Source organism: Labeo rohita, chromosome 15 (genome assembly GCF_022985175.1).
Source record: "Labeo rohita strain BAU-BD-2019 chromosome 15, IGBB_LRoh.1.0, whole genome shotgun sequence".
In the NCBI taxonomy this organism is placed as follows: Eukaryota; Metazoa; Chordata; class Actinopteri; order Cypriniformes; family Cyprinidae; genus Labeo; species Labeo rohita.
Window position 1 is genome coordinate 29,863,722 of NC_066883.1, and position 24,602 is coordinate 29,888,323.

Genomic DNA, 24,602 nt, shown 5'->3' on the forward strand with positions numbered 1-24,602 from the left:
ACCTTCTCTTTAGAGACTTAGTAGGAGACCATTTGACTAGACCCTATTTTTATTCATGTAGATATTTATTTGATTTGTGTGTGGCCTTTGGGAAGGGTTGCGGAAGGGGTGTTGTTGCTGTTGATTTGTTTTGTTTCTCGTTTTTTCTCATATCAGACATCCCGTTTTATTTTGTAACTGAGGAAATACACTTTATATGTCTGCAAAACTTAATAAAAACATTTGAGAAGAAAATAACTGATTGTTTCGATAGATAAGACCCTTCTTCCTCGGCTGGGATCATTTACAACCGCATTTGAGATTGTTCTGGAAGTGAACTTCTCCTTTAAGCATTAAACTGCTTGCCAATGTTAGCAGTGGCAGTCAATTACTGCAAAATTAACAAAGGGACACAATTACAATTGCAAAGCAAAGGAATTTGGCAGACAAAGATTCACATCGTTTTAAAACAGGTTTAGAGGGAGTTAAGGCAGACAACAACACAACCCTTATTAAAATGAACTGTGGTTTTACTAAAAATAAGACTAAAATAATGGTTACTAAAGTTAAAGGGGTCATATCATACATAATACATGGTTAATTTTCCTTAGGACAAAACATGACCTATGATAATGCAAAAACATGTTCAGTTTTAAGATTTTTCTATAAAGATATATTCAAGATGTAGCTATTATTGTACTAATTTTGACATTTATGCAAGCTAAAACAATAACACATGGTCCTAATATTTACGTTTTTTCCAATGTGCAAACCAATTACAATGAGGTGGTTGTTTTGCAACAAGGTGGAGATGAGTTGATGGAAAAAGTGACAGGTACAAGAAAATTATTGAAAAAGTAAACACACACAAGAGATATAGAGAGATTAAGAGACTAAAAACGAAACTGGAAGTTTAAGAGACAACCTTTAATTTTTTTTGCACGGCCCCAGCCGATTTGAACTTTTCGATGTGATGATGACCATAAAAAATATTGTTGTCCATAGTTTCAAAAAAATGGTGTGGGTTTATGAGATGGCCTGGATGGGTGTGAGATTTCTGAGCCTTAAAATTTTCCACAATTGAACCTTCAATTCAGACATTCAAATTTGCAATTTGGACTTAATTTCTAGAATTTAAGAGAATTTAACCTCATACAAAATAAAAACCAAATAACGCATATATGCACTAAACGGGTGCAAAATTGTTTAATTTCAGGCATTTTACATTCATGGATTCAAATTACATAGCTCTTATAATTTTTTGCAATGTATCGTAAAGCCATAGCAGAATCATGAGAGAGGTGAAAGGCAAGGCAAACATAATATAATCAATAAAGCTTTACACAACAGCATTTTTGCAGTAATGTAGCTTTCTACATGATCAGTTCTCTCTTTCTGTTCTCATCAAGTCTTTCCTCTGAATTCAGTTACAATTCTTTTATTCATCAGAATAAAACACAACAGTTCTGATACAGCATGCTGGCAGGTGGTTTAAAGACACATGTGTCTGTGTTGACCAGGAAAATACACTTATCAGATGTTCAAGTGGACAGACTGCATTCTGCGTCTCCAGCCACGCATGGCCAACACGCACAACACCACATTTGCTGATCTGGCAGATAATCAGTCAATTAAAATGTTTTGACAGAAGTGTGGGATGTGAAGTCATCTGACGACACAAAACTGTGCAAATAAAACACATGCCCCACAAAAAGAACAGGGCTGAGCTAAACACATGTGAGCTAGCAGGTACAAAAGTTATGAGTCTGGAGAAAATACTTGATGTGTGTTAGGAAACCGTCTGGAATTGTAGTCTGGGTCCTCCTTTACTCGTTTCTTGATGTCATTTTTCAGCTGATTAAAAAAAAACAATATATATATATTTTAATAAATAATACTTGTTAAAGGAGAACTCCATTTTCAGAACAACAATTTACAAATAATTTACTCCCCCCTTGTCATCCACGATGTTCATACGGCTTCAAACGATCCCAGCCGAGGAAGAAGGGTCTTATCTAGCAAAACGATCGCTTATTTACTTTTTATTAACTATTTAAATACTTTTTTATTCTCAAACTCTGTGTATTCTGGCTCAAGACAGTTAGGGTATGTCAAAAAACTCCAAACGTATTTTCTCCCTCGATTTTAAAAATAATTTCAAAATCATCCTACATCGCTGCAGAAGTACCGACCCAGTCTTTGCAAAGTGATCATGCAAAGATGATCAAAAACCCTTAAAAAAGGTAAAACAGTGATATAGGACGATTTTGAAGTTGAGGGAGAACATGAGATGGGAGTTTTTCGATATACCATAACTGTCATGAACCGGAAAAAAAACGGTCCAGGCAAAGTAAGACAAGACAAGCGTTTACAACCACATTTGGGATTGTTTGAAGCTGCATTTAAACTGCATTTTGGAAGTTTAAAATCAGGGCACCATATCAGTCCATTATATGGCGAAAAATGCTGAAATGTTTTCCTCAAAAAACAATTTCTTTACAACTGAACAAAGAAAGACATGAACATCGTGGATGACAAGGGGGTGAGTAAATTATTTCAAAATTATTGTTCTGGAAGTTTCCCTTTAAATAATATGCAGAAATGTATTAAATAATATTGAATAAAAACACACATATAATAATATATAATTAAATACAAATTTCTGTAGGTGGCTTGTATGTTTCTGGCAATGCCTCATGTTTTTTGTGTATTAAAAGTTTATGAGTAATTAAACCTGAAATAATTATACTCATCTGTTTTCAACATTATAAAAATAATAATAATCAGAATATTAGAATGATTTCTGAAGGATCATGTGACTGGAGTAATGATGCTAAATGATGAGCTTTGAAATCACAGGAATAAATTACATTTAAAAAAATATTCAAATAGAAAACAGTTATTTTAAATATTAAAAAAATCAAAATTGTACTGTTTTTGCTGTAATTTGGATCAAATAAATGCAGGTTTGGTGAACAGATGAGACTTCTTTAAAAATCTCACCATCAAAAAACTTTTGACTGGTAGTGTACGTTTACATATGTCTACATCAAGGCATAATATGAAAACATCTTTATACATGCTACCTGTTCACTGTATGCTTCTTGAAGTTCTGGTTTTTCTAAATCTTCTTGTAGAGCGTTGGGAGCTGAGATGGGTGTTACACCAACTGACCTGGCGGCCTGACTCACTGCCTCAGGGAGTGTCAGTTTGGGCCCGTCACTCTTTACCATCTAGGAGACACACAATAAGAAAAATGTTGTTTATTGTGATGATTCAACAGAGGGAAACCACGAACGAATACAAAGACATAAACAATTTCTGTACATTATCTCAATGTTACATGTAACTACAAGAAACACTGCGTTTACCTTCCTGCGCTTTGCCGGCATCCCAAGCAGATATGCATCAGAGAGAGGCGGCTGGGCCTTCATCTTCCTCTGACTGATCTGATCTTGTCTGATAATGGGAACCCACTCCTGCAAATGACGCAGCACATCAAACCCACACTCGGAATAACATTAAATCTCACATGTTCTCACATCTGACCGGCAAAAAGTGGCACACATGGATGCTACTGAATGTCTCAAGTACACTACCAGTCATCTGAAATAAAAAGCTTTTGTGACATTATACACTATACCATTCACTATACCATTTATAACTATGATCATGAAGACATTTTTAATGTTATAAAAGATTTCTACTTCAGATAAATGCTGTTCTTCTGAACTTTTATTCATCAGAGAAACATGAAAAAATCTACTCAGCTGTTTTCAACATCATCATCATCATAATAATAATAATAATAAAAAATGTTTTTTGAGCAGCAAATCAAAATATTAGAATGATTTCTAAAGGATCATGTGACTGGAGTAACGATTCTAAAAATTCAGCTTTGAAATCACAGGAATAAATTATATTTTAAAATATATTTAAACAGAAAGCAGTTATTTTAAATAGTAAAAATATTTCAAAATTTTACTGATTTTGCTGTACTTTGGATCAAATAAATGCAGGCTTGAGCAGAAGAGACTTGCTGTTCAAAAACTTTTGACTGGTAGTGTAGATCATATTTTCCAAAACAAATTACTGAATTTAATTTAAAGTACTAAATCTGTAAAAAATAGCATGTTTTGGTGATCACAGTGAAGTTGGTAATTCAGTGCACGAAGGAAAATCAACTCACAGGAGGCAACGCAGCTGCCCAGGCTTCAGCATCTCTTCCTGTTTCCTCTCCTCCAACAGCTCCCTCTCCTTCCCTAGCTGGACCTCCCACTGCTCCTGCCTCCTGGGAGGATGCCAGAGCTTCTTCTGCTGTAGTAGCAGGTGTTGGAGAGAGACTGTCCCCCATCTGAACCATGCACAGGAGACGTAATACATATATACGTGACCATACAGTACATGGTATGGCTGGTAAACTTACAAAGCCAAGTGTGTGTATGTCCTGGTGCAAAGCAATTGCATTTCATTGTAAATCTGTAAATCACAATCAAACCATTGTGTTTATTTACCTCAACATTCTGAGGCTCAGGATCCTGTACGGGCCTCTCGACTGATTCTTCACTCTGAGAAAACATACATATGCATTTTAAGTCAATACAAAAATGTCATTTGAAATCCAGGTAACTTTGTAAAATTTCATAAGTGAAGGAGACATTTTAAAGAATTTAAAAAATAAAAGTGTGCTAACACACGGAAGAGACAAATTTGTTGAATAAAGTCGTTATTTTCGTTTTCTTTGCGCACGAAAAGTATTCTCATTGCTTTATAAAATTAAGGTTGAACACTGATGTCACATGGACTATTTTAACAATGTCTTAACTACCTTTCTGGGCCTTAAACGTGGTAGTTATATTGTTGTCTATGCAGGGTTGGAAAGCTCTTGGATTTCATCAAAAATATCTTCATTTGTGTTTCAAAGATGACAAAGGTCATGGGTTGGGAATGACACGAGGATGAGTAATTAATGACAGAACTAGCATTTTTGGGTGAAACTATCCCTTTAACTAAGGCTGTCTGTGGGAAAGGTGTGGAATCAAACCTGTGTGTGGATGACGTAATGAGTGATCTGTTCCTCTGTGATGGGGATGTGCTCCAGTATCACCTGCAGCCTCATGGTCATCATACTCGTTAACCAGTTCACCAGGCTAGGGTTGACCTCAGCTGACATTGTCCTCTAAAATACAGGAGACATGTAAATTCACATTGGGATTCACTGAGACATAGCTTATGAGTAAATTCAATTTTTAAAACGTACGTACATTAAAATTTCATATTTCATTACATTTCAATAACATCCCCCAATATTTTCAGGTTTTCCATGACTGCAAAACCCTATTCGAGGCGTCTAACCCCCAACGCCTTTATCATTAATTGCCAAGTTTCCTGCATCAACACAAGCCCCCACCAACATGGAAATGTCTCCTCCGCAATTTTATTTAGAGTGAGCGGTGTAGGATGAACAATAAAAGAATAACCAAGACAACAAGGGGTGTAGGAGTCAAATGGCAGTTGTTTTGGGTACTAACAATGCGGTGGTTGATGACGGCAGTAAGGGCACTTTGTTCTCCATTCAGACAGTAGAGGTTAAGGGCAAGACACTCAAAGAGAGCACGGTTACACAGCTGGAGGAGCCGAGGTCCAAATGTTTGATCTGAAGAAACAAAACACACATTTTAAATTATTTCATATTTTTGTCTTTGTGTGCAACTTTTGTTTCTGCGTTCTTACAGAGCGGAACTGCAGGTTTAGCTAATAATTATTTGGTGATTGCATGTTGTTTATCAAGGTAAATAGAGACTGATCTCATCTCATGACACTTCTCGTCTAGACATACCGGTGCAATGCAGAATGTGGGTGGCGATGCCTGCAAGTTGCTGTCTGAGAAAAGCCCGGTTCGTCTGGGTGATATCCACCCCATCACGGATTGCGACGGTTGACTAGATGGGATGAACAGGAAGTATACATCTCAAATTTGCATCATTTCCACTGTGTGGAAACCTTGTTTTCAGTTTCTTTAAGATAAACAACATCATCTTTAGCATGCTTAAGACTTAGTAGATTATATACTGTGTTTACAGTAATTCACTCACAATGGAAGTCTAGGCACATTCCTAAGAGTTTAAAATTCAGCTTGCGTTTTCTCAAACCGCTTACATTAATTATTCCATACCAATGTGTTAAGTTATTTGGGATGTGTGGTAATAAATGTAATAACTACACTACATTTCAAAAGTTTGGGGTTGGTAAGATAATGAATTTATAAAGAAAAATGAATTTATTTATTTAATGAATTTTTAAAGAAGTCTCTTATTCTCAGGCTGGATTTATTTGATTAAAAATATAGTAAACACAGTAACGTTATGAAATATTATTAAAATTTATTTCATTTAAAAAAATGTATTACTGTCATGCCAAAGCTGAATTTTCAGCATTATAACTCTAATATTCAATGCCACATGCTTTAGAAATCATTCTAATATGTGACCCTGGACCACAAAACCAGTCATAAGTAGCACGGGTATATTTTTAGCAATAGCCAACAATACATTGTCTGGCTCAAAATTATAAATTTTTCTTTTATGCCAAAAATCATTAGGATATTTAGATCATGTTTCATGAAGATATTTTGTATATTTCCTACTGTAAATATGTCAAAACTTCATTTTTGATTAGTAATATGCATTGCTAAGAACTTCATATGGCCAACTTTAAAGATGATTTTCTCAATATTTTGATTTTTTTTTGCATCCTCAGGTTCCAGATTTTTAAATAAAAAAGCCAATTATTCTCCTATCCTAACAAACCATACAACTAACTGAACTTTTGAATGGTAGTGTAGTAGTGTATAATGTACAGACTTTTACTTCCTTTTTTACAGTTTATTTCTTTTTTTTTTACAGTGCTTGTTACAAACTAAGGGATCATTGGAATTTATTGTGTGTAGTAATTAATAGTGTTACGGACACTTTGCATAGTAAGTTTTCAAATAGTTGAGAAAAGATCCAAGGATTCTTACAAAACTTTCTGTGATGTATTCCTCGAGTTCAGCAATTAAGTCATCAGCTGCTGCCTATTAAAACAGGAAGAAAACAAAATAAGATCAAGTGAGACTTGGAAAGAGAATCAGAAACGGTAGAAAACCGAAGAATCAGACCTGGGAAAATGAAAACAAAGTGCTCAGGAGAGAACAAAGATACAAAATGGAGCAACTGCATAAACACCTCAGAAACTTAAGTGTAAAGCAAGAAACAGGATGTGACAAAAGATTGTTTACAAATATTTCTGACAAATCTTTAAAGGAGAAGTCCACTTCCAAAACAAAGATCACCGATAAATGTACTTAACCCCTTGTCATCCAAGATGTTCATGTCTGTCTTTCTTCAGTCGTAAAGAAATTACGTTTTTTGAGGAAAACATTTCAGCATTTTTCTCCATATAATGGACTGTTTCCAAAATGCAGTTTAAATGTGGCTTCAAACGATCCCAAATGCGGTTGTAAACAATCCCAGCTGAGAAAGTAGGGTCTTATCTAGCGTAACGATTGGTTATTTTCATAAAATAATACAATTTATATACTTTTTATTCTCAAATGCTCGTCTTGCCTTTCTCTCCCTGAACTCTGTGTATTCTGACTCAAGACAGTTAGGGCATGTATGAAATTGAGGGAGAACATGAGATGGGAGTTTTTCCGACATACTGTCATGAACCGGAAAAAACAGTCCAGGCAGAGAAAGACAAGATGAGCATTTGACATTAAAATGTATATAAATTGCATTATTTTTATGAAAATAACCGACTGTGAACATCTTGGATGACAAGGGGGTGAATACATTATATGTGAATCTTTGTTTTGGAAGTGGACTTCTCCTTTAACGCAGGGGTTGCAAACTACCAGAAAAAGGTAAATATGGGTATTTGTGTTCATTTTTTCCCTGCAACAATTCTGTGGACTGCATGGAATCTTAAAGATAATGCACAATGCTCTGTGTACATTTTTCGACTGCTGTCAGTGATATCTTGTATGACGCATTCTTTTATGCAAATATCTCTTCTTGCGGTTTATTACAGTTATATTCATCTGTGTCTTTATTTTGAAGTTGTATTATCTGTCAGGGTGAGTAACAGCCGAGCTAAATGGCAAATAACTTTCAAAGCAGCCAAGCTACAGTGACTTCCTGTTTTGCATTTCAGTTTAGTCAAAGCAAAACCATGGAATATTTAGGAAGTTTAGGGCACTCCAATGCAATTGTTGTTGTTTTTTGGAGCTTTTTGTTATTTGGATGTCATTGTAAACATTTTAGACTGCTTTTACTCAACATTCAGCTTGCATTCGGGACCCTGGACCACAAAACCAGTCAAAAGTAGCACGGGTATATTTGTAGCAATAGCCAAAAATACATTGTATAGGTCAAAATTATTGACTTTTGTTAAATTTCCTGCAATAAACATATCAAAACTTAATTTCTGATTAGTAATATGCATTGCTAAGAACTTCATTTCTCAATATTTTGATTTTTTTGCAACCTCAGATCTCGGTCCTATCCCAACAAACAATACATCAACGGAAAGCTTATTTATTCACTTTACAGATGACGTATACATCTCAATTTCAAAAAAAGAAACCTCATGACTGGTTTTGTGGTCCAGGGTTACATTTCAGGTTTTGGAGACTCAACTAATGATCTGATTAGCCTAATCAGATCAACTTACAGTGATGTTGGCCTCTGTGGGCTCACGGCCTTGCAGGAAATGCTCAATGAAGAACTGAGCAAGCTGGGGCTGGATACGACCCAGTGGCTGATGCTGCCCGTGGAGCAACAACACCATGTCCACCATGGAGAAGTTCTGACACACCAAAGCCAAAAGATCACCGAAGAAACCTAAACACACACACAGGTTCTTTACTTTTCCTCATTCTGCTGAAAAGAAACTACAAGAAACTGCATTAACCCCAAAGAGCTCACCCATAGCATCTCCTGTACCAGGAGTGAAGATGTTACTAGTTTGGGACAGCCTCTGGATGAACTGTGCGATGCTCTCGGTTTCATTTTGAGGGGTACCCAGGGAGCCCATCATGGTGGACAGGACGCCCTGCACTATTCCAGTAAAGAGCTCAGGGTTCAGACCTTCACCGCCTGTGGCGGCCCCAGGAGCGGTGGCTGCAGTTGGTGGAGCAGAAGGGGCGGTGGGCGTTGAGGTGGGAGGCTGTCCCGCAGGAGGCTGAGAGAAAAGTGTTTGGGAAGCCTGATGACAGAGATGCATAAACTGTCTTATTCACACCAGCATGCATTACGAAAACCAGTGAGAAAATGGCGGAAATCTAGTAAAATGAACAGGAGCTGTGGAGATCCAAAAATGGGAAAAAGCCTCAAGATGTGTTGCTCAAGTATCTATGATAATGAAATCTTGAAAAAGCCTATAAAGTCAAAGGAGGCTATTCACCTGCATAAAGTCTGTGACTCCCTGGATGAAGGTAGGGACCCCAGGCATGGTGACCGTTATAGAAGGGCCCTGGCCGCCTGTGGCAACAGCTCCTCCCAGTAGAGACCCCAACAACTGCTCCAGGTTTCCCCCTAAAGGATTCTCCTGAGGAGGTGGCGGTGCAGATCCAGCTTGAGGAGTGCTGGTACTGGTACTGTTAGACTGTGTGGACCCAGAGCCACTTGTGGTGGTTGTGGTGGTAGATGGAGTGCTTGTGGAAGTAGACGTGGAGAAGGTGAACGTTTGTGAGGAGGATGTGCTGGTTTGGGTGGCTATGGATACAGAAAACAGTAAAATACATTATACTGTTCCCTAACCAGAGGCATTTTTAGAACAGTATTACAGTCTTAAAGGGACAGCTCACCCTAAAATTCTGTCGTTAATTACTCACCCTCATGTCGTTCCAAACCCATAAGACGTTTTTTTTATCTTCTTAACACAGATTAAGTGTTAAAAAGTATTCTCATAGCATCATAACATGACAGTTGAACCATTGACGTCACATGGACTATTATACATGTTCTTACTACCTTTCTGGGTCTTGAATGTGTCAAGCTCTCTATGTAGGATCAGAAAGCTCTCAGATTTCATTACAAATATCTTAATTTGTGTTCTGAAGATGAAAGAAGGTATTACAGTTTTGGAACGACATGAGGGTGAGTAATTAACAACAGAATTTACATTTTTCAGTGAACTTTAAGAGAATATCAGGCATTCAAGAGGACTGTGACCTCATTTGAGCTGATCCACATGTCAGTTATCAAACAAAACACTCGGAACCTATAATATGTTATCAGTTTTAAATAAAGCACTGTATGTATTATTACAAATTCAAGTGTTTATGGACCTGTACCCATCTGCCCTGCAGCTCCTGTCAGAAGCTGGCCAACCAGTCCTCCAATCATCTGATTCAGAGCGGTGGGAGGGAAGTGTCCAGCCTGAGGGGAAACACACACATCTGTATAAACCAACACACAATACAAAGCCTAAGCTAGGACTTCTACAAAAATCATAATGCACAACTGTTTTGTTTTTAAACACACTATGTTTTAATACAACATTTAAAACATGTTAACTGTCTTTCCTGCTACAGTTAATAATATACACTACACAAGTTTTTAAATGTTTTTTAAAGAATTCTCTTCTGCTCACCTAGCATGCATTCATTTGATCCAAAGTACAGCAAAAACAGTCAAATTTTGAAATATCTGTACTATTTAAAATACCTGCCATCTATTTGAATATATTTTAAAATGCAATTTATTCCTGTGATCAAAGCTACATTTTCAGCATCGTTACTCCAGTCTTCATTGTCGCATGATCTGTAAGAAATCATTCTAACATGTTGATATGCTGTTTCAACAAACATTTTTGATCATCATCAATATTTAAAACAGTACTTTGATGAATAGAAAGATCCAAAGATCAGCATTTACCTGAAATAAAAAAAGCTTTTGTAACATTATACACTATATCATTCAAAAGTTTGGAGTCAGTGTAATTTTTTTTTTTTTTGGGGGAAATTATGGAAGTGAATACTTCTATTTAGCAAGGACACTTTAAATAAATCAAAGGGACGATAAAGGCATTTATAATGTTGCAAAAGATTTCGATTTCAGATCATCTGAACTTCCTATTCATCAAAGAAACCTGAAAAAATTCTGCTCAGCTGTTTTTAACATAAAAATAATACTAATAAATGTTTTTGAGTCGCAAATGAGAATATAAATGATTTCTGAAGGATCATGTAACTGGAGTAATGATGCTAAAAATTCAGCTTTGAAATCACAGGAATAAATTACTATTAAAAATAAATTCAAAGAGAAAACATATTTTAAATACTAAAAATATATAAACATTTTACTGTTTTTGCAGGCTTGGTGAGCAGAAGAGACTTCTTTAAAAAAAACAAAAATCATACCGTTCAAAAACTTTTGACTGGTATATAATAAAATTAAACGTGATACCACTACCACAGTTTGTCTTTTAATAGAGATTTTAGCAGAAATATGTAGGATTGGCATTAAAAAATCATCAAAACACAATTCATAATACATATATTTACGTGGTGGAACACCTTCATTCCTGCTGGAATTTACACCTCTATATCGAAGGAATATCACGGTAATTTCATTCACCTGTCCGGGCTGTTGACCCATCATTGGTGGAACAGCTGCTCTGAGGTTGATAGTGGCTCCCCTCGTGGTGAAAGCGGGGCTGGCCATCCGATGAGTAAAGGATGGTCTGGTGAAAACCACTCTGGCCTGAGGTGGGTATGGGGGCATGGGGGCTGGAGTGGAGCCAGAACCAACGTTTGCTGCAGGTGGGGTGGTCTGTTGGCCCTGCTGTCCAGTAGAGGCAGCGTTTGCCATGGCCATGGCTTGCTGAGTGACTTGATGCACAATGGCTTGCATGAATTCTGGAGGTAGACCTGGAATCTGAACAGTAGGGGGGGCACCTGCAACATGCAAACAGGTGCAAAATACCAACACGTGTTCATTTAAACGTTACTATCATATTTATAACTGTATTATTTTAAAAGACAACTTAACGTCTAACCAGCTTGTCCAGTGCCAGCAGCATTCTGTTGTCCATTTGCCTGTGCAGCATTGCCAGAGTCTGTAACATATTAAATAAATAATTTAAATTCAGATAGTAAAAAAGGTTAAACCCCTTAGACACACATACAAATGAAACCCACCATCAATGTTCATCTGCATCATCACAACAGGCTCCATGGTTTGATGACTGATCCGGATGACTCTGGGCCCTGGTTGTCCGGTCTGCTGATTGGCTGGACCAGGTTGACTGGCAGACGTTGGTCCTTGGCCTTGCTGATCTGATTGGCCAGTAGACTGAGGTTGACCATCAGCTGCTGGTCTGCCATTGGCTGACATAGCCACAGCAGTTCCAAGATTCAACTGCAGAATGTTAAAAGTCAATTAACTTATTTTAATTAGGCCTACTTGAACAACTTACCATTATTGAGCCTGTCATCTCGGTATTTCCGGCAACTGGAAAATTTACTTCTACCAAAAACACCTCAGTACTCATCTATGAAGTAATCTACATAACTTTCACTTTCAGGGTTATGCAGTACATGTTTCCCACTGCACGAGTTTCACAGACCACATCCTTACCTGCACTGGAAGGTGATGCACGCCTGCTGGAGTCAGCACAGAGGAGGTGTAGTGGGACATGGGGCGGATAACATGCAGATGTCGAGGAGGGTTGCTCAGGAGGTTACACCGTAAGTCGCTCAGGGCGACCAGAGCGTTTCCCAACAGACGGAGGGCCTCCCCCACGAGGTTGAGAATGCGTTGGTCCTCATCCCTCTCTTGGGTCTTGAAAAAAAACAGATACAACTATTTAACCTATTTAATGAAATGACGCATAAATGCCAATTGATCAACCTACTGTAATATTTCTACTTGACAGCTTTTGAACTTGACAGTTGTTACACATTTAGGGGTTCTGTTACATATTTAGGGCGGAAACACAGACGGAATCATGGAATCCAGTCATAAAAATGGAATTTACTGTACAATGCGCAATGTCACGGAATTTGCTACATTTTGGAATGAATCAATCAAAAGTAGGTCACTACACTTAAATCAAAACTTGATATAGACTAGTGCCTCTGAATATTAGGTATTTAATAGACGCACGGTTTCGTTTACTGCACACATACTGAAGCGTATGTAACACTTACAGTGCTTTCAGTTTCTGCCGTCTCAATATATGAGGACATAAACACAATCTCTAGAACTGCTCTGAGAGTCACTGCATGAGCATTTTGAGAAAAACTATCATTTTTCACAACTATTTTATTATTTCAACACTATTTTTGATATAACAATCAAAAATATCATATACAAACAAACTTAAAGGTCTTTACAGCAACCCGTCAAAATAAAAGTTTGGTTTAACCTAAAGAAACTGTGACAGAAATATGTTACTTAATGTAATGATTGTACTGCTACTAATAAAATTATTATTAAAACATTATTTTTAATATTTACCAGAATTTATTTACCAGAAAAAATGTAAATAAACAACAGTATTTCTGAAAAAAAAATTATATAAAATAATAAAAACATTTTTATATATAATCAATTAATCAAAGTATGCTTTTGAAACCACTAAAATCCAGAAACCAGAAAATTAATGGAAAACACAGAATTTGGTTAAAAAAAAAAACTGAACTTAACAAGAAAAAAAACATTAGGGCCATAAAAATGTAAGTTCTTTAATTTTAATTAATTTAAAATTAAATTAAATTTAATTTAATTTAATTTAAAATTTTAAAATGGTAATTTTTGTTAAACCTTTAATAAATTGGTGGTAAATTGTGTACGTTTCTTTATTTCCAATAATTAGACACGCTTTTTGATTAATATTTTTAAATTTAACCATTAAAACAGAGTCAACCCGAAAAAATGGAATTTGGGGGAAAAAACAAACAAACAAACAAACAGAATTTAGGAAAAAATAAAACTGATTTCATTGGTCCCTACATATTTTTTCAGGATTCTTTAATGAATTAAAATATTGAAAAACAATATATTTTTTTAACATTAAAAATGTCATCACTGTCACTTTCGATCATTTTAATGCGCCCTTGAATCTAAACTGTTAACGCAGTATCATGTGAAACAAAAAAAAAAAACTAAATACTGATATGTGAGATGATGTATTGTTCTATTATGCTGGCTGAATGACGACTTATGACCTCACTTCCAAATTCACTTGCATTTAAGGAATTATGGCACCTGAGCTCTACAAAGAGGACAACATTTATGACAAGTGGGATTCTTACATTGTTGTTGTAGTCTGCAGTTGTAGCCGCCTCTAGAATGAGGTGAGCTCTCTGAATGAAGGGCTGGAGTCTCTCCTCCACTCTCCTCAGCTCTGTTAACATCTCCACCATCTCAGCTGGACTTGGGTGGCTGATGGGAAGAGAGCAAAATTATCATAAATTATCATAAATCAGTGTTTATAAATGCAATTTGCATTAAACAATGACCATCAGGGCATCACTTTAATACACTCAGTGACAGTGGACAAAAACACAGTCTTACACAAACTGCTACTCGGTTTTTAGACACTGTGTACTGTAAGTATATACAGCAGTAAGTATATAGTGGGAAAAAAAAAAGAAACCAAAAAGACACTGCTTAGTCAACAAAACAAGATGGCTTACACTACACATAACCTTTAGTTTGACACTTGAAAAGCAAATTACTTGTGGTAAGATTGGTGGTTTGTCTGACTTTTAAAGCTGAGTAGGATACAGGAGCAGTGGGAGCTTTGCTTTTCAGTGGCTAAGCGAAGACATCCTATTTTAGCTAAACTCCCACAGATGGTTTTATGCATCTGCGCTGATTAACAGCACATGAAACCAAGAAACTGTGACTCATCATCTGTGTGGAGTGTTATTGCATATACTGTATTATATCAACAACAACAAAAAAAATCATGGATCCCACACTTTTTTTTAATTCACATGTGATTTCAAGTCATGAATTCTTCCAAAAAGAGTAAAAAAGGTAATACTTAAAATTAATTTGAATTGTGCTTAGTGCATCTGAAATCTACAACAGACGTATCAGTCACACAGGACCTTCCCTTTTTTTTTTTTTTTTTCTCCACACAGCAAATGAATTTTAAGCATTGTATTATATCATCTGCTCTGGTTTTTGGTAAAACCACGTCGATCACATGCTTTGGAGTCATTGTCTCAAATGGGCAATACAATCATTGCTTTACCTAAGTAGGAAACAGGAACATTAAAGAACTAGGTAATACATAAAATTACCATTAGAGATAAAACTCAACCGATAAACAAGAGACTTTTATGGAATTTATGTTTCTTAAAAAACAATGAAATTACACAGTTATTTAAAAGTTTGATAGCTAACTTATAATAGTATATAGCACCTAAAGCTGGCGACAGTACAATTTTTTTTAATTAACACTTTTACTCAGCCTTGTCATTTTGTAACAAAAAAATTCTATTTCAAATAAATGTGGTTCTTTTGAATATTCCATTCATAAAAGAAACCTAAAACTGTTCTAAGGAGCAAATCAGCATATTAGAATAAATAGAATGATTTCTGAAGGATCATGTGACACTGAAGACTGAAGTAATGGCTGCTTTGCATCACAGGAATAAATTGCATTTCAAAATGTATTCAAATAGAAAAATTATTTTTAAATTGCAATAATATTTCACAGTATTACTATTTTCACTGTATTTCAGTTTAAATAAATGCAGCCTTTGTGCACATAAGAGACTTTTTACAAAACCATTTCACTTTCAAAAAACTCTTAGTGACCCCAAACTTTTGTATTGTTTTGTAGATATAATTGTTTAAAAAATACACTTCCTAAACACAATTATATAGTCATACAGAGCAAAATGTTAGTTTCCTAACAGTGAGTTCAAACAAAGGCGCAAACCCACTTTTCCTAACCTGATGTCAAATGTCAACAATGTCTAAGGTAAACTGAACTGAAATCATGCCTACTCCTTCAATAGTGAAACTCAAACTCCAGGTTTAAATAACTCCCTCTGTTTCATCTCACGTTGTAGGCGGATGATTTTAAAATGTCTGCACATTTCCCACAAATTTCATTTTTGGGCCAAACCAAAAGGTAAAATGCGACAAAAGGAACACTATTGTTAGGTGTTTATGAAACTTAAAGACAGAAACTCACATTTCTTTTCCAATTTGTTAGTCATTCTATAAAAAGAAACAGAATCTATCTTTCATGTGGCATTTAACTGGTGATTTACATGGAATAGGGACATTTAGTACACAGCCATAGCTTGAGACTCATTAAAGATTTCATCAAAAATAGAATTTCATTTTTTGTCTGGATTTTTCTTATTCAGTTATCATAGGTGTAAGACCAGATAAATATTGTCACATGTATCATAATTAGCAGGCTGTAATCACCAGATTTTTTACTCACAATACCAAAGCCTTAACAGGGTAAGAGAAAGAACCTTTACCAGATTTAGAGTAAATCAACACTAAACCATTTAAGCGGACATTCCTGGTCCTATTAAAACACACCTCTAAAATGCCCCAATGTGTTTAAATAGAATAGACAGAATAAATGACTACAATAGTGACAGAGTGCCATTATAACTGCTGTTTGCGAAATGATTAATCTTTAGTTCAACTTCCTACCTACATTTTTGACTCATAACGTCCCTTAACTTTAATTTAAAGCATTGTTCGTTAGGAGCAAAAAAAAGACTTAGCAAAACAAAAATGTTTAAGTAACAGTTCACCCAAAACACTGTTTAATATGAAAGCCACTTTTATGCTACTGAATAAATTTGTTTAAAACAAGGTAATTGACATTCTCTCACAACTCTAACTTTTTTCTCGCAATTGCGAGTTTACGTCCCTCAATTCTGACATTCTTCTCCAAATTTCGTGATACAAACTTTTTCTCATAACTGTGAGATATAAACTCGCAATTGCAAATTAAAAAGTCAGAATTGCGAGTTATAAACTTGGACTTTGACTTTTTCTCATAATTGCGAGATATAAACAATTCTGACTTTTTATTTCTCAAAATTGTGAGTTTATACTGCAATTGTGACTTTTTTTCTCAGTATTATATCTTGCAATTCTGACTTTATAACACGCAATTGCAAGATATTTAGTCAGAATTAGACTTTATAACTCGCAATTGCGAGTTAATATATCTCATAATTCAGAAAAAAAAATTGAAATAGCGAGAAAAAAGCCTGTATTGGGCGATATAAACTTGCAATTGCAAGAAAAAGGAACTGCAGAATTTTGACTCATAACATCCATTAACTTTAATTAAATTTAAAGCATTGCTCGATAGGAGTAAAAAAGGCTTAGCAAAACAAAAACGTTCAAGGAGCAATTCATCCAAAACACTGTTTAATATGAAAACCTGCCACTGAATAAAAAAAATGAAAAAGGTAATTGTGACTTTTTATATCACAGTTTCTCCAACTGTGAGATATAAGCCTTAACAGGGTCAGAGAAAGAACCTTTACCAGATTTAGAGTAAATCAACACTTAAACGTTCAAGTGGACATTCCTGGCCCTATTAAAACACACCTCTAAAATGCCCCAATGTGCTTAAATAGAATAGACAATAAATGATGACTACAATAGCGACAGTGACATTATAACTGCTGTTTGTGAAATGATTAATCTTTAGTTCAACTTCCTACCTACATTTTGACTCATAACGTCCTTTAACTTTAATTTAAAGCATTGTTCGATAGGAGCAAAAAAAGGCTTAGCAAAACAAAAGTGTTTAAGGAACAGTTCACCCAAAACACAGTTTAATATGAAAGCCACTTTTACGCCACTGAATACATTTTTTAAAAAAGGTAATTGACATTTTCTCTCACAACACTGCCTTTTTCCTTGCAATTGCGAGTTTACATCCCTCAATTCTGACATTTTTCTCCAAATTTCGTAATACAAACTTTCTCACAACTGTGAGATACAAACTCGCAATTGCAAATTAAAAAGTCAGAATTGCGAGTTATAAACTTGCAGTTCGACTTTTTCTCAAAATTGTGAGATATAAACAATTCAGACTTTTTATTTCTCAAAATTGAGAGTTTATACTGCAATTGTGACATTGGATGTGACATCCATTAACTTTAATTTAATTTAAAGCATTGCTCAATAGGAGTAAAAAGGCTTAGCAAAACAAAAATGTTCAAATGTTCAAACTCACAATTAGTGTTGTCAAAAGACCCGGTACTTCGGTATCAAGTCGGTACTAAAAAATGTAAATGTTACGGTACCAGGTTTTCTTAAGTACCGGTAGTCAACCCAGTTCTTGCTGCGCTACCCGAAAGGTGCGCACTGCGCAGTTGCGTCTTCTTCATAAAAGCACAGAGACATGGCGACCGGCGGTGCTGCTGATGCAGCTGCTCTGAATCCGCTTGTCGAAAAGAAAGGAGGAAAGAGCCACGTGTGGAAATATATAAGGGCAACATCATAGATCATCAGAAACCCATTTGCAAACGGTGTAATCAAAGTTTATTCTCAAAAGGAGGAAATACATCGAACCTAAAAAAAACACCTCAAAGACCAACACCCAGATTTAATGAAAGAGTTCAAGCAGATAAGTTTTTATTGAATTTTATATTTAGAGTTTTTGTTATAAAAATGATACCCTAAATAAACGTCGCCATTTGCTTAGTTAATCGTTAGCATAAGCGCGCTAATGCTAACGCGAGTATTAGAATAAACTTCTTTATTAAGTGTTTAATGCTCCTATAGCATTTATTTAAAAAAAAAAGGACATGATAGTGTACTATTTTTACACACCAGAGGCTTTTAAATGACCTGTGTAGTTAAAATATGTGTGTTAGAGAACAATTTTACAAATGTATGGTACATTTGGTAATGTTTATGTCCTTAAAATCGGTCCATCAGAAAAGCAGTTCTAGCCTATGAAATATAGTTTGCGCAGTTTGATTAAATAAAAGAACAGTCAAATACAGTCCTGTATAGTTTGGTAAAAGATACCATTCATTAACATGACTTACTATATTATCTAACATCAAGTTACATTGAGTGAACATTAATTAATGTGTGCGAATGTTATTTTATACAAACACTTGATCGTTCATGTTTGTTCATTGTGCGTTAAATAATGTCAACAGATACAACTTTTAATTAAAAAAAAAACAATACATTTTGAAATTAAGATGAATAATTGCTATGTAACACTTGTTTATTAAGTCACGTTAAATGGAATCTTTTTGTAAAGTGTTTTTAATAGGACAGTTTCCATCTGTGTAACATTGATATCATACACTTAATATAAGTAATCTTATCTAAATTTATTATAAAGGCTGAGGTTTGTTATTTACTGAAAAGTTATATTATATATAAAGTTCTGTTTAGCTGGTGTCAATCTAATGTTGCATTTGGTCAGACTCAGCCCATTGTTTTACTGAAGTTTATTATATTTTCCTTTTACAGCTGCAGGCTGAAGAAGACCACGAACCACCAAAGCAAACTCCTAAGCAGACAACGGTGCTTTTCAGCAGCAGAAGTATGACAAAAACTCACATGAGGCAAGAAAACTGAACCGAGCTGTTGCTGAATTCACATGTATGGATCAAGTGCCAGTTTATACAGTGAAAAATGTGGATTCCAGCAAATGCTTCATCACCTCAACCCAAAATACCAGCTTCCAAGCCGAAACTTTGTTTTATTTTTGTTCGTTATTAATAAAAATAGTGTGTTGTTCAATTCATGTTTTTGTGTTTTGATTTGGTACCGAAATTGGTACCGAGAACCGTGGATTTTCACTTGTATTGGTACCGAATACTGAAATTTTGGTACCATGACAACACTACTCACAATTCTGACTTTTTCTCACAACTGTGAGATATAAACTCACAACTGTGAGCTAAAAAGTCAGAATTGCAAGATATAAACACTAAAAACTACATTGGGAAAATTAAAAACCATTAACATTAGGGTTTATTATATTAAGCAAATAACTCAATATAATAAGACAACTGATCCTACCTGAGGCCTGCTGAAGGGGGTGGAGCACCCTCAGTTTGGGTGGAGGAGGAAGAGGATGGTGGGGTACTGGATGGAGGAGGAGAAGTGTCCATGGGCTGTACAGTAGGAGATGGAGTGGAAGTGGAGGAGGTGGGTGGAGGTGCAGAGTCTTCCTGGGATGCTGAGCCATCCTCAGGCTGCCCCTACAAAAGAAGGCAGAGACGAGGGAATATTCAAACAATCAATAAGCAATGTGCATACACATTTGTTTCTTCCTGATACCACGGTATGCAATTAGCCAAGCAAGCTAAGTCTAAGCAATATTGCTTACCTCCAGTCTCTGTATCACAGCATTGGTGTCTCTCAGCAAGTTCTCAGCCAATAGCAGCCGCAGTCTGGGCTCACTTTGCAATGACTGGTCCAAATCTATCTGAACATTCACAGAGCCATTGGTCTGGAAGAAAGAGTTATATGTCATTATTCTGCTATATAGATAGATAGATAGATAGATAGATAGATAGATAGATAGATGGATAGACAGAGAGTATGAGAAAAGTATGAATTTATTTATTTTTGCATGCAATTTCCATCAGTACAAAAGGGCTCTCTTTAGTTCACAATGGTCCTCACCCCCGTGCTGGTACTGACACGTGGATTTCTTGCATTGTCTCCCAGGCCTGACATCATCTGCTGAATGGACATCTGAAGAAAAACATTACATTTAACTAAAAGTACAATAATCAAGTAATACTGAGTATTAAATAAAATCTCTACCTGAATTTGCTGAGGGTCCATAATGTTAACAGGAACATTAAAAGTACCCAGCATAACATAGCTGTTAGCATTGCGGTCATGCGTAGGCCCAAGAGGGTTCCCTTGAGAGCTACTGGTTGAGTTTGGGTTCTGATTTCCTCCCTGTGTCACCCCAGAGGCCCCCGGTACACCACCTGAGCCAGAGCCCTGTTGGGTAGTCTGCGGTGGGGCCCGCTCTACCAGGTGGATTACTTTTCCGTCCACGTCTAGACAGAGATGGATGAACAGGGACAAGTACAGAAAAGTCACAAGACTGCAAAGGGGATATTATTCAAAAGCACATGCTGAGATGGGTTAAAAAAAGACGTAGTTTTGCTTTGTAATTCAACTAAATTTGCTTTCTGTGGAAAGCAAAAATACAAGCTGTCAAAAATAGAATTCCCTCTTCAGATTTGGAAACTGCTGTTTTTATGCAAATCAACTCACTGTACTCAGTTAGGGTTTTCTCATCCTGAAGTACTCTCCCCTGGTAAATGAGTCTTTGTTTGTCAACAGGAATTCCAACAGAGGGTGATATGTGTTCTTTGAAGTCTTTGACGGTCATCTACAAAGCAAAACGAAAAGGACAAGAGGACTTCTGTCTTTATCTGCAGTCACATGACTTGTCCTGCACCTTAAATTGTGGTCAAATGCAGAATTTGCTGAGTCATCATTATAAAAGACATGCAACAATGTGCACAATAAGAAAAATCCAGCTTACCTGTGCCTGAACTCTGTAACTCCTGCTCTGGGAGTCCAGGGTTTTCACAGTCACCTCTATGTTATTATTTTGTTGTTGTTCTTCCATACTGTCTGTATTACGCTAGAAAACAAAAAAGACCAGGTAGAAACTTTAAAAAATAACCTGCTGCCTACCAAAAGCCTATAGGTTAATAAACTACGTCACACTGAAGGAAAACAGTGTTATGTTACACACAGGCCACAAATGATACCCAGCTGTCATGCACACCCCACCTTTCTAGAAGTTTCTAGAAATAATATTCTAAAAACATATGCTTTAAGACATTAAAAGCTATTAAACTAATAACTGTAAATACAGTCTAACGTTACTGAAATGTATCAAAACACCTGCTACAAACAACCTGCTAACAGTCACTTGCTGCTAAACAACCTTCAAACAAGCGTTTGTGTAGCGTTTTTAACATAGCTTATGTCCGTTTATTAAAAATACATTACTTATTCACTCATTTCGCCTGACTGTCACTGATAAACTAACCAACAACTAGTAATAAACAGACTAATTTAAGTGCGCTGAAGCTGTGCGAACATGTTAGCTCTCCTGTTTGTCCTACCTCGAGACGCGGTTACTCTTGGTTGAAATTCGTTGTTTTGCGTATACACTATACTTTCGGAGTTTACTAGCAGTATGGCTGTAATTTGTGCTTGTTTGTATAAAACCGACTAGTTAATACATTGGTTTAGCGAAGCTAACAGCATCGCGCTATCATGCTAGCCGGTGTTGCGCGACAAGCTCAAGGAAGTGTGCGATGACGTCACGACGTTCTCATAAACTCCAAAGTAAAGAACTGCAAGTTTTAAATTATATTAAATTATACAAACAATAAAAAAGCACTAAAATGTGTTGTTCTTGGAAAGCATTGAAATTTATGTCATTTTCTTCCTTTCTTTTTTCTCTTTGCTTCTTTTTTCTTTTTTCTCCTGCAGCTAATGTTAATTTAATTAATATGAAATACCTCTTGTTCTTGTGGCATTGAATTAATAAAGCATTTTAAAAAAAAAAAAAAAAAAAAAAAGGAACAATAAAGAAATAAAGAACTGCAAGTTTGAAATTAATAAATTAGCTGTTTGGCATGCATTAAGTCAAAATTAAAAGTTATAATAGCCTAATAAATTTTAGTGGAAAAATAAAAAAGCATTTTTACACTCATTGTTTACATACACCGAAGGCCTAGAGCAAGACTGTGCTATCTTGAGATTTAGCTAATAAAACACAAAACATAAAACAGATTTCACATTTCTTATTTGTTCAATTTGCCTTTGGTTACACATAAACACTTCACCTTCGGTGTTAATTAACATCCACAGACTACTACGCATATAAATACAGTAAATGTGTTGCCTGTTCGCGTGCTATTTAATGATACGCTTGATACACAGTGGTCTGTGGAACAGTAAAGACCACAATTTCCGTTTATGTTATGTATTTATTTCTGGGTTGGAAAAAGACAGTCATAATAATTTTTCTGCTCTCAGTAGTTAATACCCTGTTGAGTAAACCAGCATATGCTGGTTAGGTATATTTTGAAGCATGGCAGCTGGTCATAAGCTGGTCCTAAGCGGGAGCTACTTGCTTAGGACCATCTTAAAGCAATTTACCAGCTCATACCTAACCAGCATATGCTGTTTTTTTAACAGGGTAGTTCTCTTATACCTATATAACAAAACCCGTACATGCGTTTGAGATAAATAAGTGGTCATCGTTTGGTTAGAACTGTAATGTCAACACTGAGATCAACACAGATGATAGAGGAAAGGTAACAAATATGTTTTTATTTTTATAATAGTAATTTTAATTTTATAGTAGTTCTGATAGTTTAGATTACAGGTTGATTTTTTTGTGATCTTTACATGAAGTGGCTCTGTTTGTAAACAGACTTACAAATGAACTTCCACTAATTTTTTTACTTGTAAATAACACTGCTAAGCAAAGAAAAAAACAGTGATGCAGCATATTAACTATTGACATATAGGCTAAGTGCAGTGAGGGGGCAATGGAAAGTGGAAAAAAATGAACGATGGTGGGCCAAATTGGGAGCATGAGAAGGGGAAGTGGCCCTGTGGAACAGTGCAGAGGCGTCAGCTGATGAGAAGATTCGCTCAAGTGTGATATACATCAATGTATGGTATGCAGAAAACAAACAAAAAAAAAAACCTTACCATACATATAGTGTGATTAATGCCATCCGGGACTGGCATCTGATATGGCACTGCTTAGTGAAAGTTTCCTACTCCCAAATGCTGGGTTCAACTTGCTTCATTTTATTGGGTTATTTTTAAGATTTTTTACCCAGACGCTGGGTAGTTTATCTGTAACTAAGTTTCTGGGTAATTTTTAACGCTGTGTTATTTTTTCCTATCCAACCGCTGGGCTGAGCCTATATCTGATGAAACAACCCTGCTGCTGAGTTACAGTCAAGTCGGGCTCACACTACAGGATTTTTAAAATCGTAACCGATTATGACATCTGGTTGCAGCGCACACATAAGGAGAATCTTTGCAGATTATCTTCCCTGGAATCTTAAACATGCACACACTACAAGATTTGAAAACTCTGGCGCATCACTCACTACAAGATTAAGATTATCATTATGAGGGAGTGCCTCATGTGATCTTACGCAACATACTGTCATTTCAGCAACTAATGTTTACAGCTGTTAGTTAGCGTGCTAGCAGCTTTATGCACTCACTATGTTTTCAACATATTATACAGATAGTGTTCAGTGTTTCCCCTAGGATTCCGGGGGTGGTGACTTTTTTCAGTAACAGCTACTTTACTCTTTACTCTCTGTACATTTATTTCAGTGAAAAAAAGGGTCCAAAATCTCAGTTTCAACATTTTGAACAATAGGGCCCTACAATCGTTTTCTTTTCTTTTTTCAGAAATTCTTGTGTGTTTTATTTTTTCTGATAATTAAATAAAGGCATTAAACATGTATTTATTTTGAATTACATGAAAATTAAACCCTTTTATTTGTTGCCAAAGGTGTATCTGTTAAAATTAATACATGGAAGAAAAATTGTGTGAATTTTCTGTTTAAAAAA

General features: G+C 35.8%; 1 protein-coding gene across 3 annotated transcripts; it reads right to left on the reverse strand.

The window, feature by feature from the left end:
- Positions 1–885: 885 nt before the first annotated feature.
- Positions 886–22,309, reverse strand: bag6 (BCL2 associated athanogene 6). Of its 3 annotated transcripts, none has more exons than XM_051129513.1 (25): positions 22,112–22,309; positions 21,520–21,621; positions 21,246–21,363; positions 20,781–21,025; positions 20,637–20,708; positions 20,338–20,460; positions 20,028–20,209; positions 14,285–14,414; positions 12,606–12,809; positions 12,167–12,386; positions 12,025–12,084; positions 11,604–11,923; positions 10,319–10,403; positions 9,427–9,737; positions 8,949–9,228; positions 8,695–8,864; positions 7,001–7,054; positions 5,819–5,921; positions 5,511–5,635; positions 5,024–5,158; positions 4,494–4,547; positions 4,169–4,333; positions 3,351–3,458; positions 3,066–3,212; positions 886–1,833 (listed from the first exon to the last, which is right to left on the reverse strand). In XM_051129513.1, the coding sequence occupies exons 2-25, from the start codon at positions 21,604–21,606 to the stop codon at positions 1,738–1,740; spliced, it is 3,594 nt and encodes a 1,197-aa protein (XP_050985470.1). In that variant the 5' UTR covers positions 21,607–21,621; positions 22,112–22,309; the 3' UTR covers positions 886–1,737. The 3 variants fall into 3 exon arrangements, with proteins under 3 accessions (XP_050985470.1, XP_050985471.1, XP_050985469.1); XM_051129514.1 differs by having other exon boundaries at positions 8,949–9,204; positions 10,313–10,403; XM_051129512.1 differs by having other exon boundaries at positions 10,313–10,403.
- Positions 22,310–24,602: the final 2,293 nt, after the last annotated feature.

Bases quoted from the DNA above. Each gene is read 5' to 3' on its own strand.
- bag6 (XM_051129512.1), bottom strand. From the start codon at position 21,606: ATGGAAGAACAACAACAAAATAATAACATAGAGGTGACTGTGAAAACC. The intron at 12,085-12,166 runs GTGGGTTTCATT...AATATGTTACAG, and splicing joins GATGCAGATGAACATTGATG to ACTCTGGCAATGCTGCACAG. The intron at 4,334-4,493 runs GTAAATAAACAC...TGCATGGTTCAG, and splicing joins CTGAGCCTCAGAATGTTGAG to ATGGGGGACAGTCTCTCTCC.